Consider the following 18716-nt stretch of genomic DNA (forward strand, 5'->3'; position numbering starts at 1 on the left):
CGTAATAATTTTTTAAAAAAATAAATAAAAAATAATAATGACCACTCTCTTGTTTTGCTTCGACCAACATCCTTCAATAAACAGTAAAATTATTGCATTTATATACCCACAATTCTTGGAAGAAAGAACCCCCTTCTATTCACAAATATTATTCTAAATTTTTTACTCTCTTAAAATTCAAATAAAACTTTTCTTCTTAGATTTTATTTATTTTACTTTATTATTTTCTACGTACTTCTGCTGAAATGATATCAGTTTTGTAATGATGAAAGAAATTAAAGAAAAACTGTTCCTTTTCGTACTTCAACTCCAAAAGTGATACCTTTCATGATTTTCAAAAACCTATGCTCATTATTCTCTTGTAGTAAAACTTACAATTTTTTGTTTTTAAAAAAGTATATTTTGTCAATTGACATTAATCTAATTTGTTATTTCGTTATTATTTTCCATTTATTTTGAAGAACATTAATCAATCGGTTTTTCCATTGATTAATTTTTTAATTACCACATTACAAACGGAGAAGTTAAGGTGATAACAAAAAAAGAAAAAAACGCCGCGATTAAAACAAGTTGGAGAAATTAAGGTGGTTTTTTTTTTTTTTTTTTTTGAATAATTCTCCTTCTAGAAAGTTGATTATTTATTAATCTTGTTCACCGCTTTGGCCCCAGCTCTTTATTGCTTGAACTACTGCTTCTTTCACAGCTTGAGCATCAATGGCTTCTTCTCCTTCTTCTTCAATCTACCAAAAAAAAAATAATAATAATTTTTTTAAAAAAACACCCATTTAATATTAAACTTAATATTTCAATAATATAAATAAAACCCAACAGATGGATCAAAATTCAATTCTTTTAGGTTAAAATATATATCCTTGTTAAAATTAAATGATTGATTTGACCAATTATGCATGAGAATCAATAAAAAAGATATATTTAAATTGATGAATAATGATGATGATAATACATATATATATATATATAGAAAGAAGGGTGTTTGGAAAATCTTACTTCTGCAATAGCTTGTAATTGGAAAGTATCAGTACAAGAAACCCTAGCTTCAATGACATTAAGCCCCAACTCTTCAAACACTTCTAATATGGAAACAAGAAGCCCTTGACAACTCTTTTCTGAAAATACATTTATAGAAAATCCCTTTACTAGCCTTTCCACTGTAACCTGCTACAACACACAAAAACACAAATGGGTTAATTTTTCTCTGAATAAATGAAGGAAATGGGAAAAAAAAAATTGATTTTTATTATGATTATGATTATTATTGATTGATTGATTGAAATTATTAAAAAAAATTATACCATGGGAGAATATTGATGAGAAAGTGGATTTGGGTGGATTGAATTTTGAACGGTGGATATATCTTGATTCAATCTTTCTACTTTCTGTTTTAGCTCCTCGATATATTTTGATGCATCCACTATAATCGAGGCCTTGTTTAGCTGCTACACACACAAAATACCAATTTTTTTGTGTTAGAAAATCATTGCTTCTTCTTTTTTGTTTTAAATTATTAAAAAAAAAAACCCAAAATTCCTCTTCTAAATTACCAAGCTTTTTTATGCCAATTATTCTCAATTTTCACATCAAAATTCCAAGATAAGAGGATTATGGAAAATAAAATTTAATAAGAAAAAGAGAGAGAGAGAGAGGAGAAATTTACAGCATGAGAGTTGGTAATAGAGCGAAGTAATTGAAGCTTCTCATGCAGAACTGCCTTCTTGTGCTCTCTAGAAACCATGGATTTTTCTTTTTCTTTTTTTTTTCCTTTTCTTTTTTTCCTTTTGTAATAATTTCTGCAAAAAAGAAAAAAACTTAGAGGTGTGTTTTATAAGGGTATGATGAGAGGGCCTGAAATCTATATGATCTTTTTCTGTTTGCTAGCTTCCCACATGACTGCATCACTCTCTCCTTTACAACCAAATATATAAAAATACTTTGCCAACTGTTCTACTTACTAAAATACCCTTCTACTATACATTATTATTATTTTTATTTCAAAGTTTTAATTAAACATTCTTTTTTAAAAAAATATAATTAATTAAGTTGTTTTGTTTTTTGTTTCATGTCAATGAATTATATGCATTCTTAATTAATAATAATAAGTGTACTAACTTTACAGTTTGTACATTCAAAATAAAACTACCAATAATCTCATTCTTTTTTCTCAAACACAAACCAACAAATTTAACCCTAATGTATTTGGTAAGTTAAGTACTTCTACTTGGATGTGTGGGCCAAAAGTTTTGGTACAGTGTGACATTTTTTTTTAAGTACAATTGATGGTAGAAGAATTCGTATGTCAATTGAGTTACGCTTGATTTGATACAATAGGATAAATTCTTATTTTCTAATTTTATTTTAATTATACGTACAATAATCTTTTCTTTATTCCAATCATTTTAAAAGGAACAAAAACATTTTATAAAACTTAATTAAGAAGTTTGGTTTGATAATCGTTTGGTTTTTAAAAAATTTTAATTAAAAAACTATTTTTAGATTTTAAAAATTCGACTTAGATTTTGAAAATACTTTTAGAGAAACTCAGAGGTGGAATAGGATAATAACATTTATAAGATTAGTTTTCAAAAATTCAAAAATAAAAAACCAAATAATTATTAAATGAGAGTATTTTATTTTTATTTATTTTGAATATCAAACTTGTATTAGCATAATTGTTTTAAGGTGATTTTAAACATGTAGAATTTATTTTTTGTTTGGTAAGGAAAAGAAAAAAAAAAAAGAAGAATAGTAACAAAACCAAATTGATTTTTAAAAAAAATGTCCAAAAAAGAAAAAAATAATTGAAATTTAATTGTGTATTGAGTAATTAATTTAAAGCGATGAAAATCTAGAAATGAAATTGACATTTGTAGAATAAGTCGTAAATGTAGTACATGTAATTAAAATAGAATTTTGAAGAATAATGAGTGGTAGAAATATGATAAATAAAAGGGCAAAATGGAGAAAGAGAAAAAAAGGGGGGGTTAGAGAGAAAATAGTGGGGGCAGAAATAAAAAGGGCTCGTGATGGTTGCGGATGGGAGTGAAAAAATGGCCATCGAAAGAAGTGAAGGCCAAGGAAGCAACCAAAAGGATGTTTAGTTGTGATTTTTGAATGCCTCCAAACACTCCTCACGGGGGACTTTTTCTTTTTTCTTCTTTTATTTTCAATTTTATTCTTCTTCTTCTTTTTTTTTTTTTTTCTTCATCTCTCTCCACACGTGTCTTTCTGCATTTTAGAGGTGTACATGAATTGAGTTAGAGTATCGGATTATTTATTTTTTCTTTTATTTTCTATTACACTTTTTATTAACTTAAAACACTTAATTTTTGTACCATACATATTAATAATTAAAATTTTATAAAACTCAAATGTTAAATATAAAAATCCAAGATATCTATTACAAACTTTATACAAACATCAAAAATATATATGAATTATAATATTTATAAGTTATAATATATATATATTTTTAATAATATTACAAATTTGGGTTGAGTTGGATCAACCCGAACTTCTAAAAGTGTAACCCGAATCCAATCCTACCCACAAAAACATTAAAAAAAAAAAAAAAAAAAAAAAAATCCAACTCAACCCAACCTAATCCTTACAATTTAAGTTGGATAGTTCGAATTGTTCGGGTTTCAGATCATTTGAATACTCATTGCATGCATACTTCCTCTATAATTCCAACTTCTTATGCAATCACAAATTTTCAAGGGGCAATTGCAACTTTAATAAAAATTTTAAAAATTGAAAATTAGGTGTGTGTCCCTAGGTTTTGCTTTTTTATAAATATGTCGAAAAACTTTCACCTAGAAATTTAATTGTTATTTGATTTTTATGTGATTGTTATGTGATTGCTATCTGATTTCTATGTGATTATTACACCAATTTTCAACTCTCATCTCCATCAAAACATTAATTCAATCTTCTCATAAATGGATATTAAAAATTAAAAAGACCCCAATAATATCCAACTACTGATGTTAAATCCCATCATTTTCGTCGCTATAAATAGTATTTCTTGTAATATAATTATTTGCATGCATTAGTACACATGGGATAGAAGGAAGAGTTGATTAACGCATAAAAATAATATTTTATTTTTTATTATTATTATAAAATAGAGAGAAAAGAAAATATATTTTTGGTCTCTCTAGATTTTAAATTTAGTTCCCATTTTGTCTCTAATAGTTATGAGATTGATTTCAATTTAATTTTCAAAATGTTACAATTTTAATATGGATCTTTCGTTAAATACTCACATTCGATGATTGACATTAATGTCCATTAATTAATTTTAAATAATTATGAAGTAAAATTAAAAGTTTAAATAGTGATGAAAAATAATGAAGCTAATTAATTGTAATTCTTTTAAATTAATTAATATACATCAATATAAAAAACGAAAAGTGAGTATTTAGTAAAAAAATTGAGATCAAAAGTATAAATTTTGCGACCTAAGGACTAAAATGAAACAAAAATTTAAATCTCAAATGTAAAATTGTAATATTTTGAAAATTAAGACTAAATTTAAACCTATCTCAAAACTACTTAAGAATAAAATATGTAACGATTTGAAACTTAAACACGAAATAAAAATCAGATTCAAAACCTAGAGACCGAAAACGTATTTTTCTTCCTAAAGGAAATTAAAAGGGTATAGAAGGTGAATATATATGGGAAAAGAATTGAAAAAAGGGAGTGATGAGTTAGGGTAAATATTGGTTGGGGGAAATGTGTGGATTGGTGAGAGACAAATGAGGTACCCAGTCTGTATTCACATGTGTGCCCTTTAATCATTACAACAAAACAATACACACCACACACCAGCCCTGCTCCTACACTTGTCCCTTCCCTTCCCACCAACAGTTGTACTTCCATTTCACGCTCGAAAAAAAATTTCTAGTACTACCGAAGTATATATAGTATATACAATAATAACCTACAATCACGCCATACAAAAAACAATGCTTTTGAAATTTTTAGAAAAAATTATGGGTATGCATAGATTCAATAATTAATCGGTAATTTAACCTAGTATAAAGAAAACAAGAGATTTTACTGTTTTTTGTTGAAATAACTTGAATCTTGTTGAAATATCTTAAATCTGTTACGTAATGTTTCGAACGATTAAGTATAGAAGTTTATTTTATGTTTTTCACTCTAAGGTTTAGAGAAGTGTGCTTTATAAAATCTCTAACCTTAGAGATGCTTTTGTTTTGTATTATGAATTATTCTCTCTAATAATAAATTATTCTTCTTTTGTCTGTGATGTAGCTAACACACTATTAGTGAACCATGTAAATCTTTGTATTGATTCTTTACTGTCTATATTTTTTGTTTAACTATATTTGTCTATTACATAATAAATCTCTTATTTGGTGCTTCGAACGACCAAGTATAGGGACACCTTTGATCTGTCATTTTATAATATCATTCTCTCTAATATTAAAACTACTCTCTCACTCTATCTTTGGACGTAGCTTAACACATTGTTAGTGAACCATGTAAACCTGTGTGTCGATTCTCTATTGCTTTACATTTTCTTAATAGTGATTCTCTATTGCTTTTGATCTTTAATTTTGCGTTTATCTTCAATCGTAGAACTTAAATTTTTGAGTAGATGAGTGATTAAACAGTTTTGTTTTTGTTTAGCAATTGAATTTGGAGAAATAATAGTGAAGTTGAGTGTAGTTTTTGTCGAATGAGCGTGACTGGATGTTTATCGATATATATATATCATGATATTATGGAAAAAGAGGAAGCCTACAAAATTCACACAGATAAGCTCTTTGTCTTCACTAACACACCTATTATTATTACTGTTTCTTCAAAAAACCAATTCCAATTATTTTTCTAAATTATATAATTTTTCCCCCTTTTTCTCTCTGCCTTTTGTGTTTTGATTTGATTTTTCACATGCTTACTTTCTTGTACAGTCGTTTAAAACCAACCCCCCATAATTCCCTGTACACAATAATTCACACTCCCATGTCCAAATTTTATATATACTTCCAAATCAATCAAATTCCTTCCATTTTTTTTTTAATACGGATTACATATCATTATCTTTTTTTTTTCGTTTTCGTGCTAAAAGTGATCTTGACGAAAAATTTGAATATGGAATGTAAATTGAACCGTCGTTGGAATGATCGAGTTTTAAATGTTATTGTAGGATTATTTTAGTTTGATGGTATAAATTAGAAAAGGGGACAGGATGGGTTACTCAAGTTTACATTTTTATAAATTTCATGCTTTGGTTATGCTTTGAATTTGTTTACTATCTTTTTTAATATTTTGTGTAATTACCATATTTTTCAATAAAGCTTACCATATGTTCTTGCTAAAAGTGAAAAGAAATAATAGAGATTAGAGGCTTTATTATTAACTTCATAATTTTTCAATAAAACACAAAATGCTTTAAATAAAAAAGATTATAACATACTAGATGCCTTACATCATTAAAAGAAATACAAATTACGATATTTATTTTGTCACGTCAAATTTTTTATAATGATCTCCTTATTCATGTTAAAGACGTTTTTATAAACTCTTGTAAAAAAAATAGTAGACTATAGGACTATAATAAATGTAAATGAACTTAAATTTAATTTCATTTATCCTAAGTTGATTTTAAGGAAAAAAATGAAACAAAATATATATATTAGACAAAAGAATCCCCTTTCATTCTATTTTTATGACAAACCTTAAAAAGCTTCCAAATAATTTTTTTAAAAAAAGGTCAAATTACAACACTTTACAACTTTACAACTCAACTTTCGATGTTAAAAGTTAGATATTCTAATCAAAATACGTACACTTCGAGAGTTGATACATAATTACATATACCCCAAAACTTTATTAATTTGATTAAATTATAATCCTCCAAGCTAATCAAGCATGCACCTGCGTGCTTAATTAGCATTAAATTATTCAAATTTAGATTCAGATCAACGAAAAAGGGGAACCCTTTTTCCAGCCCACATTCTCTGTCCGTCAGTTGCTATAAAGTTGGAGAGAGCCTCGTGGGATGGAATTAAAATGTTACCTAGAAAATTTGAAATTGATTGCTCTCCAAATTTTCAAATTTGATTTTTAAAATTAATCATACTAATTATGACGTTAATTACCGAAAACCCAATTGTCATTTAGCTGCAAAAGAATAAAATTGGTTAATCCTAGCATTAATTTGATCCAATAGCCCCAACCTAAGATAATTGAATTGCTAAATCTGTCTATTTAATTGGCTTCTTGATGTGAAATTATTACATTTGAAAACCAAACCATGCTAAAAGTATAATTACTTAATTCGGAAATATTTCTCGTGACATATTCTTTACCCTAAGTTAAGAAACAAATTTAAGCTTAACTCTTACATTAATTAAGCCGAGACCGTACTATGGGGTGACTAAAAGTCTATTATTATTAACTAATCTAGAATGCAAAAAAATTGAAAATAAATTTGTAATTTTGCGTGAATACCATGAACTTTATTGTACTCGTTTCACCGAATAAATTCCTCGATGTTCATGATATATATATATATATATATATATATATATATATAACTTAACCATATCCGATTCTATTTTTCTAATTTCTATGTGTGTGTATATATATATTTTAAATAAATGAATGAATAAATTATATTGTTATCCGTTTTTGTGGAGCAAAGTTATAGGATTCTTGTGACTTGCTACAAAAGGTCACGTGAGTTGCACTTCGGGAAAGTACATTCACATGCAAATGTACAATGGAAACAAAACTTAATAAAAATATAAAGTTAGTGATAAGTGCCTCTCTTGTTCACTTGGGGCCGAAGAGAGTTTTGGTTGGCAAGAATCTATACAAGGATAATATAAACAACAAACACAAGTAGTTTTTGATTCATACTTGTTAAAGAAAATCGACAATCAAACCTAAACAAAAATTTTTTTGTAAACAATTAAAGAAAATTCGACACAGATTTATGTCATCACTAACAGTGTAGTAACTATGTCCATAGACAGAGAGATAGTAATTTACAGATTCAGAAACATCAATAGAATTTATATCGCAGTATGTTAGCTACATCCATGGAGAGAGAGAAAACAGTTTATTATTAAAAAGAAAGATATAAGATTTCAGATTCAGAAACATCATAGAGTTAGAGAGTTTATACAGTGTATCCCTCTAAACCCTAAAACCAAAATCATAAATATTGTAAATAACATAACTACAAATACAATGTTTAGTTATTCAGAACGTCAAGCCATTTCACACTCTGATATATAATGAATGGCCCAAAAACAAAGTATAATTTGAAAACTTTATGACCTTATTCAAAACCTAGATGCATCATTAAATATCAGGAGAAAATGTGTAAATCATAAATGAAAGGGTTAAAAGAGAAAAAGAAAAGGTGGGTTTGAAGCAGAAAGGAGAGATTTGAAAAGGGTCACTCTCAAAAGAGTCGTCAGTCTTAGAATTGTAGCAGCTACTCTGCTTTCGTCACCTTGTAATGCTCAGACAGCATATATAAACTTATGACAGCTATATAATTTTTGTCTTTGTAGATTCAAACTCGGCATCTTTCTTTCTTCCTTTTTTATTTTTTTATTTTTTTCCCCTTCCTCAATACATAAATAAATGTATCTATTTAGATAGAAACAGGGGATATAAATGAGAGTTTTAATTTTAGAAGCATAAAATTAGAGTGGCCCAAACAGCAAATAAATCTGTATAAGTAGCAACAAAATGCATAGCATTAAGTTAGGAAACGTACCATATTGTTGTTATGTTTACCCTTACTGATGTTGACAGAAAGATTTCAAACATTTTAGGTCACGGGGGCGGTTTGTAGGCTTGGAGATTCATAGATTTTCTTTACAATATTTCCTTTTTTCTTAATTCCATCAATTATATATATATATACATATATGCTCACTGGAAGTTGCTTGTCCCATCTTCTTCACATGTTAAGGAAAACCAGCATATAAATCCAGCAAAAGGACCACATATAATGGCACAACAACAACAAGCTAACACTGGTGAGGGCCATACTCACAAGACATTTCATAAAAACAGCCTTTCAACTGTTGTGTCTCGTTATTGGCTTTTGGATAGTCTCTGAAAGGCACACAATTTTTCCCTCTCCCCCATGCAATTCATTTCTCTCCTCCTTTAAACCAGGAGCTTTTCTTCCTCTTTGCTTCATAACTTCACCATCCAAGCCTTCACTCCTTGACCCATCTAGCTAATCTTCACAAAAGAACTTTCCTTTCCCTATTTCAACAAGAGTTTAAGTCAGTAATTATTTAACTTTGAGCCTTGAACCAGAAACCATAGATGGTATGTCAATATTTTAGAAGAAAATTACACATTAGATTGTATCATATAAGTGAGGTAAATTCACCTCAAAGGTAAAGATTTATAAGGATTAACTCACTCAATACCCGAGAAAAGAAAGAATCTCATAAAGTGGTTTCATTTCAATGCAAAATTTTGTTTCTGGGTGGCATAGAACAGTCTTATTACACCCCCAGAAGTTAGTGAGATTATTGGTGGGGAAGAAGAAGCATACCGATTAGTTATGACTATGAGAGATCATGTCAAAGGTATTTTATATCAGTTATCACTTCACTGCAGCTGAAAGCAATAATTCAAAAACAATCAAATTCCTCTTATGGTAAAAAAAGGAAAATGAAATAATAAGAATATAAAACAGTAAACTCATTTCAGCTAATTCACGGGAGAAATAGTAAACAGATTCTGGCATGATAAATAGTTTCAGGAAATAAAACAACTAGGCCATGTTTCCAAGGAAAAAAAAGGGAAGGATAAAAGACAAATTTAGAGAGTTAAAACAAAAATAAATAAGAGGGAGAGAGAAAAGAGAAATGTCTTCATTTCTATTGCTGGATGAATTTGAGAAATTTCTCCCCAAACTTATTCATGTAATGAAATGATAAATTTTACTACTTCGAACATGACAAGTTTGGTAGACCCCAGTAATATCATAAGCAGAAAGGCTCTATGATTCCATATTAGCACACCATAACAATGCATTACTATAGAAGAGGTCAAACTTCTGATAGCCTTCACCCAATAAAGCAATCATATTGTCAAAAAGTAAGAGATCTTCACAGAACCGAGCAAGATCCGTGGCGCTTTTTATCATTCCCCTAACTCGAATCGTTATTCTTTCTTATCTAATGCAGTACATAATCATACATATTTCAGAAACTGCAGGAGATGAATAATGCAGACAATCATATCTGTAAGTCCCATATCCTTTACCCCCAAATTTAGTTCTTAAGCACCAATTTGCCTTCACTGTTTAATTTGATATCTTTGGCTGATGCTTTTCTTTTTTCCTCCATAGAGACTTGGTCGAAGGACCGGGACTTCCATCCAAATCCGTATAATCTAACCAAGGTCCACATCTTACAGCTCATAACTCAAATCTGGTACATCATCCAAAGAAATGGCTGCCAACTTCAACTCTTCTAGCTTTGCATAAATTTTATCTTTTTCTGGATGTTGTTGATCACCTGCATAAAACTTATGCAATGTACCATTCATAGAGATCCAACTAAATCCTGGTTCCTTTTTTACCCCCTGCTCTTTCATCACAAGCCGCAAACTAAGCCCATCTTTGTAACTCCCTGATTCGATATAGGTGTTGGATAAGAGAACAAAGGTGGCAGAGTTTTCTGCTTTGGAAGAAAGTATCTTCTGAGCAGCAAGCTCTCCCAATTCAATATTGCCATGGATCCTGCAAGCCCCCAACAAAGTCTGCCAAACCATTTCATTGGGCTCTACGGGCATCCTACTAATAAATTCCATTGCATCGTTTAGATGACCCACACGACTTAAGATATCAACGATACAGGAATAATGCTCCATCTCTGGCACCAAACTATAGGTTTCCTTCATTAGCTTGAAGTACTGTAGGCCTTCCTCTACCAGCCCGCCGTGGCTACATGCAAATAGAACACATAAAAAAGTAACAGCATTGGGCTCCACACCTGACTGCACCATCCTTCTAAAGAGTTGAAGGGCATCATCAACAATACCGTGTTGAGCATGACCAGCTATTATTGCAGTCCACGACACTGTATCAGCATTAGATATTCTATCGAAAACCTTCTTCGCCTCAGCTAGACAGCCACATTTTGCGTACATGTCAATCAGAGCACTTTCAATACATGTGTCCATATCCAAGCCAACCTTGTAGATGAACCCGTGGACTTGCTGACCGTACTCAAGTAAGCAAAGGCTAGCACATGAAACAAGCACGCTAGAAAAGGCAAACTGATTGGGTGCATAACCTTCTTCTCTCATATTTGAGAAGATCTCTATTGCCTTATCCCATTCCGAACATTGAGAATAAGCAGTCACTAGGGTGGTCCAAGATACCAAATCTCTATCTTCCATCCTGTAAAAGACCTTCCTTACATCCTCCAGCAATCCACATTTCGCATATGCATTAGCCACTGCATTGGAGATACTTATATAATTCACTTCCAATCCTGATTTTATAGCTCTGGCATGAACCTTCTTTCCTGACGACAAACACTTCAAAGCAGCTATAGCATTAAATACACTACAGTAAGTGTAATGGTCTAAGTGTATGTCGTTTAGACACATTTTGGCAAACAATTCCAAGGCCTTTTCATTAAACTCACTCTGTAAATACCCCGAAATCATTGCATTCCATGGTGCATTAACCCGACAATTTGTGAAATGCGAGTCAAAGATAGATCTTGCCTCTCGCAAAGATCCACATTTAGAATGCATATCAATGAGGGCAGTTCCCACAAAAGTATTAGAGTCCACACCCAACTCCGAAGCAGAGCAGCTAACTTCTTTTGCCTTGTTCACATCTCGTAACATACCGATAGCTTTTGCAACACCGATAAACGTTTGTGCATCGAGTGTTACTCCTTCCCTCTTCATTCTGAGAAAAAGATCAAAAGCATCTAAGTAGAGACCGTTTGATGTGAACCCTGAGATCATAGCATTCCATGAGACTACATTAACTTCAGTCATGGTATTAAACACCTTGTATGAATTCTCAATCTGTTGTAACTTTGCATACATATTAAGAAGAGCCGTAGACACAAAAGTATGAGATGCAAAGCCTCTAATAAAAATCTGGGCATGTACCATTTTTCCCAATTCAAGGGAATCCAGGCCAATACATATCTGCAATATACCAGAATAAGCAAACTGATCAGGGAAAATTCCATGACTCTGCATTTCACAGAAGAACTCAAACCCATCGAGGAACAAACCATTCTCAGCCAATCCAACAATTATGACAGTCCACGAAAATATGTTTCTCTGGGACATTTGATCAAACAGGCGACAGGCAGCATCAATATCGGAGCATTTCGAATAAGCATGAGCAACATGATTAAGCAAGACCAGAGAATCGTGGTTTGAAAATTCCGATTTTAACAAAAACCCATGAACAGTTTTGGCTTGTTTCAGAAACCTTGCATCCACACAATCACGCAGAAGATCAACAAGCTGCTGAATTTCAAGATGGGAGTCAGTTTTATGAACTGTAACCGAATCGGGAATTTTGATAGCGGAGTTTGCAATAGCTTTTTGGGTAGCAGAATGTGTTATTGTTAAAGCTGAATTCCGTATCTGCCAAAAATTTCAGCCATTACAAAAATTAATCGCAATTGTGGAAGATAAAGAAGAAAGAAGAAGAGAAATTGGTTGAGGGAATGAGAGACTGGCCTGGTAATTGGGCGTTCGTGAAGGGAAGACAATGGATTGAGCAGGTTGAGAGACGGCAAAATTGATGGAGAAACTCATAATAGTTTATCGCGGAGCTTTAGTAAGTACCCTGTGCTTCCAGTTCCGCCTTGAAAATTAGTGGTTCTTTCTGGTTTCCAGTTCATCACCTCCATCACTTGGAGATATCCCCCATCCATTTGGGAAATTGTCCAAAATAACCCTTTTCACATTTAAAAATAGCATATTTTCTCAAATCTAGTAGAATTAATTTTTCTCGAACCTTCTCGAACAAGGTCGGCTACAAAATTGTGTTAACTTTTGAATATCAAATTCGATTGAGAGAAAAGGAATTTTACTAATTTGCCCTTAATAATATAAAAATAATATAATTATTATAATAACCCATTTTGGGAAAGAGATAGTTGACTTGCTCAACAAGTTTCCTTAACGTGATCCAAAATTTTTAGTGTTTGGCAGTCCTCAAAATCCTCCGGTCTCATCTTTTTTGCATACATTCAAGAAAAACAAGGTAAATATAGCAATATTGTCTTTTATAAATTTGTTGTAGTTGTTATTAGCATGTTGTTGAGCCAATAATTTAGGTTTTCGTGGTTGTTTACGCATTCTCGGTGGAAATTCAATAATCTTGGTCGCAATTGAGTATAATTTCACTGAGATTTAGCGTAGGGTTTTAAATCTCGGGCGAGATATGTATATAGTTGCATTGAGATTATTGAATATCTCTGAGATTTTGACTTTTTTTAGGGATGCCTTGTATATTTGTTTGTTTTGGGGTGAATGGAAGGAGGATGAGAAAGAATATATAGGGGATCAGTTGAAAGGGTTGATTATTGACGATGGAATAAAGTATGGGGAGGTTTTATGGGAAATATATAGAATTAGTGAGATATATTTTGTTGAGTTTGAATTGGTTATAAGGTGTTTGTACAATGTTAGGTCGAATATATCTACATTTGTGATCAGTAATCAAGAAGATCTCCATTGTGACGATGTGTCTAAAGTGGTCTTTTTAGTATCGAAGTTACCAATAGTCCATAAACCTAGGAGTACGATACCATCATATCTAGTTCAAAATGTTCCAACATTCACATCCGAACTTGAGTTTATTCCTGAATACAATACGGTTTCCAATGAGGTGCATTCATTAAGTCCATTGAATAATAATGTATGTCCATTAGATATGGGAGATGATACGGATGGGTTGTTGAAAATGGAATACGTGGACTTATTTGAGGATGCTGTTAACGATGAGTCTGTGTTTGAAGTGGACATGTCAATGGATTATGATGTGGACGTTAATGTGGCGGATATAGATATGTTCGAGGCAGTTGTTAATGCTAATCATGTGGTAGAGTCAATGATGAATGTAGAATCAAGGGTTGACAAAAGAGCTTTTGGTGATAGAAACCCAACAATTGACGGTGAGCATTGTACAGATTCAGTAAGAAGTGGTGAACACCGTGTCAGCTGCAACAAGAGGAAGCATATCAAAAAATTAATGGCGAGCACCATAGTCATCTCATCTGAGTCTACTATAGAAGATATCCAAGTTGGTAATATGTTTTTAACCAAAAAATATTTGGCCAAGAAACTGTCTGTCTTTGCCATGTTGGGGTTGATGCCCTAAAGTCTTGTGTCCTATAATTTATAAACAGTTTGTATGAACGCTTGTGTTGTATAATATATGATATTTTACTTCACATCTTGATTTTGCTCAGTTGTTTGTTTTATTTGCTTTATCACAAACCAATAAACATAAAATCTCTAGTTATCTGTAAGTAACTTAAGCATGTATGTGGTGACATACAAGTGGATCATGTCTTGAGTGATAACCAAAATGGTCTATAGTATATAGATATAGGAAGGAAACCTTATCATGGTAACGCTACGGATGCAGCCCGCTTTGTGGAATGGGCACAAGTGTTGTGACTTGTCACAGATGGTCTGATCTTGATCATTCGTGTAAGGGACAGTGGGGGCATCCTATACAAAGAGTTTGTATAAAACTTGACCACGAAGTGTTAATGTCTCGTTATATAACATCGTTCATGACAGAGACTTTACTTCACTAGGATGACCATAGGTAACATGACCTCAATCTTGAGTGAGCTGGGAACTCCTGCCATTAAGGGCGGTCATTTGATTTGCATGGGAGCGAGTGACCAGGCCGCCGACTCAAACCTACCACTTTGGGGATTCATCTGATTTGGGAGCTGGGAACTCAGCTACGCAAGATGGAATTCACTTCTTCCACAAAGTAAGGGCAAGTAGATAGATAGCTCTCTTAAAGGTTGATTCCAGGACTTGAACGATGTGGCGCCACACACCTTCTCTTGGCCCGAGAGGTGTTCACACATAGTTGGACTATGTTGTATTGTTCATTAGAGGAATCAGTGGTACTTAAGGAGTGAGATATAACTATAGGGGAAAAACGGTAAATTGGTCTAGCTGTACTTACGAGCATCTGTGAAGGGTCATCGTACTCATGATTGGTTATATCTGATGGACACAGAAATATATATGGGGTAAGAAGAGTTCAGCTATTAGTCTTTAGTGGAATGTTTGGCAGTTAACGGATAGTGGATCTCGTGGCTAAAGAGTTTAGTCAGTTATTCATGTACTGTTGGAGTTTCGAGCCACAGGTCCATAAGGTCTCCTAGGTAGCTTGGATAAAGTCGAGAATCAATTTTTGGGTCAGTTTGAAATGTTCAAATTGACAAGAGGGATTTCGATTATATATGATATAATTGAACTGGTTAATTATATATGATATAATTGACTAAATGTATGAGATACATTATTTTGGAGGAAATTAGATATAAATATGATTTATATCAAGTGTAGGAGAAATTACTATAGTAGATATATGATATCAAACTATAGGTTAAGAATATAATGTGATTATATTCATTTATTAATTAATTGGTTAATTAAGTGATAATTGGCCGAAACTTTCTCCTCAATCGTGCGTTAGTGGAAAAATCTCATTTGGTTATTGTAACTGAAGAATAAAATGAGGTTTCATTTTGCAAAGAGTTCGAAAAAATCGCTCAAGATGTGAAAACGTCTCGATCGCTTAGCTGAGAGCCTATACGATAGTGCCTCATCGCCTAAACGATCGCACGTATTATCTAAACGAGTGCTCAGCTTTTCTAAACGATTGCTTAGCGTGCCGAATTTTCTAAATGATCGCTTACTAATTACTAGACGATCACTTAGTAAAACCTACACGATCGAGTAGCTTTCTCTAAACGATAAGCATTTCGCTATACGATAGCCTTCTTCCACTTGTTTATCGTTCTACACGATCATCCCGTTCCTCCTTCCTCTACCAATTCTAACAAATACCACTGATAACTGGCAGAAATGCCAGTTATTATAAGCCTTTTATTTAGAATTATGAGAGCTAATAAGTAGAAAATACGGTGATAATACTTAGAATTTGCGAAAATTTGAGTTTTGCGTCGATTAGCACCTAAATCCTCACTGACCCCAATATTATGCGTTACTCCCTGCCAAAGTGTCTATTTGTAGCATCGCAAGAATCAAACGCATGCGTTAGAAATAAGCAATCGCAGACAAATGCATGCGCTGAAGACAGACGACCGCAAAGACAAACGCATGCGCTAAAAATCGAGCTATCGCATAGACGAATGCATACAGTGATCGAATGCGTCCATCGCATGGAAGTTACGGTGATTGAATACGCCCATCGCATGGAAGTTACAATGATCAAGCGAATGCAGTGATCACTTAGAGATTGCGGCCACGGAGTGACAACCATAATAGAAGGGCGATCGCAAGATGGGTAGAATGCATTGATACTTCAGCTAAATCCAGCTCAGACGCATACCTTGGGAGTATCAACAAGATAAGACGATGTGACATTGCCCATACCGCAACAAAGGCGGCAGTGAGACATAGCGCAATCATGATAGCTGTCTGCATTTAAACTCTATAAATAGCCCCTTGGACCTTCATTTCAAAACATCCGAACTTCTGCCTCAAGGCAAAGGTTTGCGATCACAGATGAGAGTTTGAGTAAGATTTTCAGTGAGAATTCTTCACCTCCACAAACTAGACCGAGTGACGATCGGAGCTTTCGCCAGAGATAGAGCTCGAGAGAGACTCCACCATTCATCCATGGCACCACCGGCAGCCTTGACGCAGAGTCCTTCATTTCTCTTCTAACCTCTGTATTGTATTACATTTTAGCTTAAGATATTAAGACATTTTATAATCAATGCATCTCTTGATTCCTTCAATGTCATCTTCTTCATCTTCTTTATCTTTATCATCATTTACCTTCATCATTTATTTATCAAAGGCGATCACATACTTAATCGTGCAGCCTAGAGATAGGATGCATGTAGCAACCCACCGAGAGGTGTACGTTGTTCGAGTATAGTGAGTTAATCCTTTTTGCTTGGTGAAAGGCTATAGTAACGCTTGTCTATGGGTTGTTGCATTGCTTGTCTATAAGTTAAATAGCCACGTCTAACTACCTGAGAAGGTAAGAGATGGAACGCACTAAAGCAAAGTATGCATTGTTCCTAGAGATAGGCACAGTCTTATACTCGATGCAACCATGCATTATAGAGATATAGTCATGCGGTTGACCACCAAGAGGTATGTGATGCGTTAGTGTGATGAGCTGGGATTACTCGAGTGATTTAAGATAATAAACATTACTATGCGTTAACGGTTGTTGTGTATCTACCTATTCTCATCGCAAGTCTTCTATTGCTCAATCTGTCTAGATAGGAATAGGAGTAATGTGTAAATCCATTAAACTTCTTTTTTTTATTTTTCTTTTCATCGCCTCAAACGCATTCTTCACAAGCATTATTGAGTGGCAAGTCCCTGTGTTCGACCTCGGATTACCCGAGAAACTTGCATTCTCGATATACTTGGCGCGAGCATAAGAAAACTTGTGATAGGAACGCGTGGTCATTGCATGCTAGATTAATGCATTTTCATTTCAAAGCATAACCTCTGACGCATGGGCATAAACGCATAGCTTAACCATGCATAACGCATGATTGTGTGCACAACCACCCCATCCCTAATTTTTCTTCCATCAAGCTTTTGTCTTTGGATTTTCATTCCAAGAATACCAAGAGCTCTAAGTGGTGGTGTCGTCCCCGCTCTTGCTTGTTCGTTTGCTGCCGTTCATATAGACAATCGTGTTACTGGTAGCCGACTATTTGTTAGGCGATAAAGAACGTAGAGGTTTGCTTTTGCAGGGTTGAGTGTGAAGTGAAGAGAGTCTTTAACTGGTGTGTATACTCGATCTCTTGTATTTTATTTATCAAAGCATGTTGTTAATTAGTGTAAAATTATATACCTATTTGTTAGAATATGTGTGTGGTAATTCAGTCACAATGAAATAGGAAAAACCCGAACACGCTCATGGAATCTCTTGTTCAAAAGTTCCTTCATGCCATTAGGAAGAACTTCCAGTATCTTGTTGATAGATCTACTAAGAAGTAATATATTTTAAGATGCATAGAATCGACTTGTCAATGGAAGTTTAGGGCCATTAGAATGAAAGACTCTGAAATGTTCAAAATTAGTAAATATGTTAGCGCCCACACATGCCAGAAGATATTAAGAAAATAGGATCATAAACAAGGTAACAGTTGGGTTATAGCTGAACTGATTAAGTCTGAATACCAGAATGTTAGTGTTGAGTTTTATGTCCTAAAACTTGTGGTTTGTAAACAATTAAACTTATTTTATTATCAATAAAGATGTTATTGAGGTTTATTCAATAAAGTTGTTATTGAGGTTTATTCAATAAAGTTGTTATTGAGGTTTATTCAATAAAGTTGTTATTGAATGTATGAATTGCTCATTTCATCCTGTAAAAACTAAATCCAATAAACTAAGATCCATGGCTATTACATGAGTACCTGGTCTTTATTTGGAGACATAAG

At 32.8% G+C, this 18716-nt stretch overlaps 2 protein-coding genes across 6 annotated transcripts; both read right to left on the minus strand.

Annotated features, from left to right (window-relative positions):
• Nucleotides 1-465: 465 nt before the first annotated feature.
• LOC120075304 (transcription regulator) lies at nucleotides 466-1915 on the minus strand. Of its 4 annotated transcripts, none has more exons than XM_039028568.2 (4): nucleotides 1676-1915; nucleotides 1314-1457; nucleotides 1009-1179; nucleotides 466-740 (listed from the first exon to the last, which is right to left on the minus strand). In XM_039028568.2, exons 1-4 carry the CDS (start codon nucleotides 1751-1753, stop codon nucleotides 642-644), a joined length of 492 nt encoding a protein of 163 aa, XP_038884496.1. In that variant the 5' UTR covers nucleotides 1754-1915; the 3' UTR covers nucleotides 466-641. The 4 variants fall into 4 exon arrangements, with proteins under 4 accessions (XP_038884496.1, XP_038884499.1, XP_038884497.1 ...); XM_039028571.2 differs by having other exon boundaries at nucleotides 1009-1176; nucleotides 1314-1454; nucleotides 1676-1910; XM_039028569.2 differs by having other exon boundaries at nucleotides 1314-1454; nucleotides 1676-1910.
• Nucleotides 1916-8880: 6965 nt separating this feature from the next.
• On the minus strand, nucleotides 8881-12972 carry LOC120075372 (pentatricopeptide repeat-containing protein At3g16610-like). 2 transcript variants are annotated; one of them, XR_016529415.1, is made up of 4 exons: nucleotides 12757-12960; nucleotides 10300-12660; nucleotides 9584-9648; nucleotides 8881-9285 (listed from the first exon to the last, which is right to left on the minus strand). XR_016529415.1 is itself a non-coding variant. In XM_090313362.1 (2 exons), exons 1-2 carry the CDS (start codon nucleotides 12832-12834, stop codon nucleotides 10447-10449), a joined length of 2292 nt encoding a protein of 763 aa, XP_090169488.1. In that variant the 5' UTR covers nucleotides 12835-12972; the 3' UTR covers nucleotides 9890-10446. The 2 variants fall into 2 exon arrangements, 1 of the variants encoding a protein (XP_090169488.1); XM_090313362.1 differs by lacking the exons at nucleotides 8881-9285; nucleotides 9584-9648 and having other exon boundaries at nucleotides 9890-12660; nucleotides 12757-12972.
• Between the last annotated feature and the right edge of the window lie 5744 nt (nucleotides 12973-18716).

This window comes from Benincasa hispida, chromosome 4 (genome assembly GCF_027475165.1).
Source record: "Benincasa hispida cultivar pf3 chromosome 4, pf3_genome.v1.1, whole genome shotgun sequence".
Taxonomy (NCBI): Eukaryota; Viridiplantae; Streptophyta; class Magnoliopsida; order Cucurbitales; family Cucurbitaceae; genus Benincasa; species Benincasa hispida.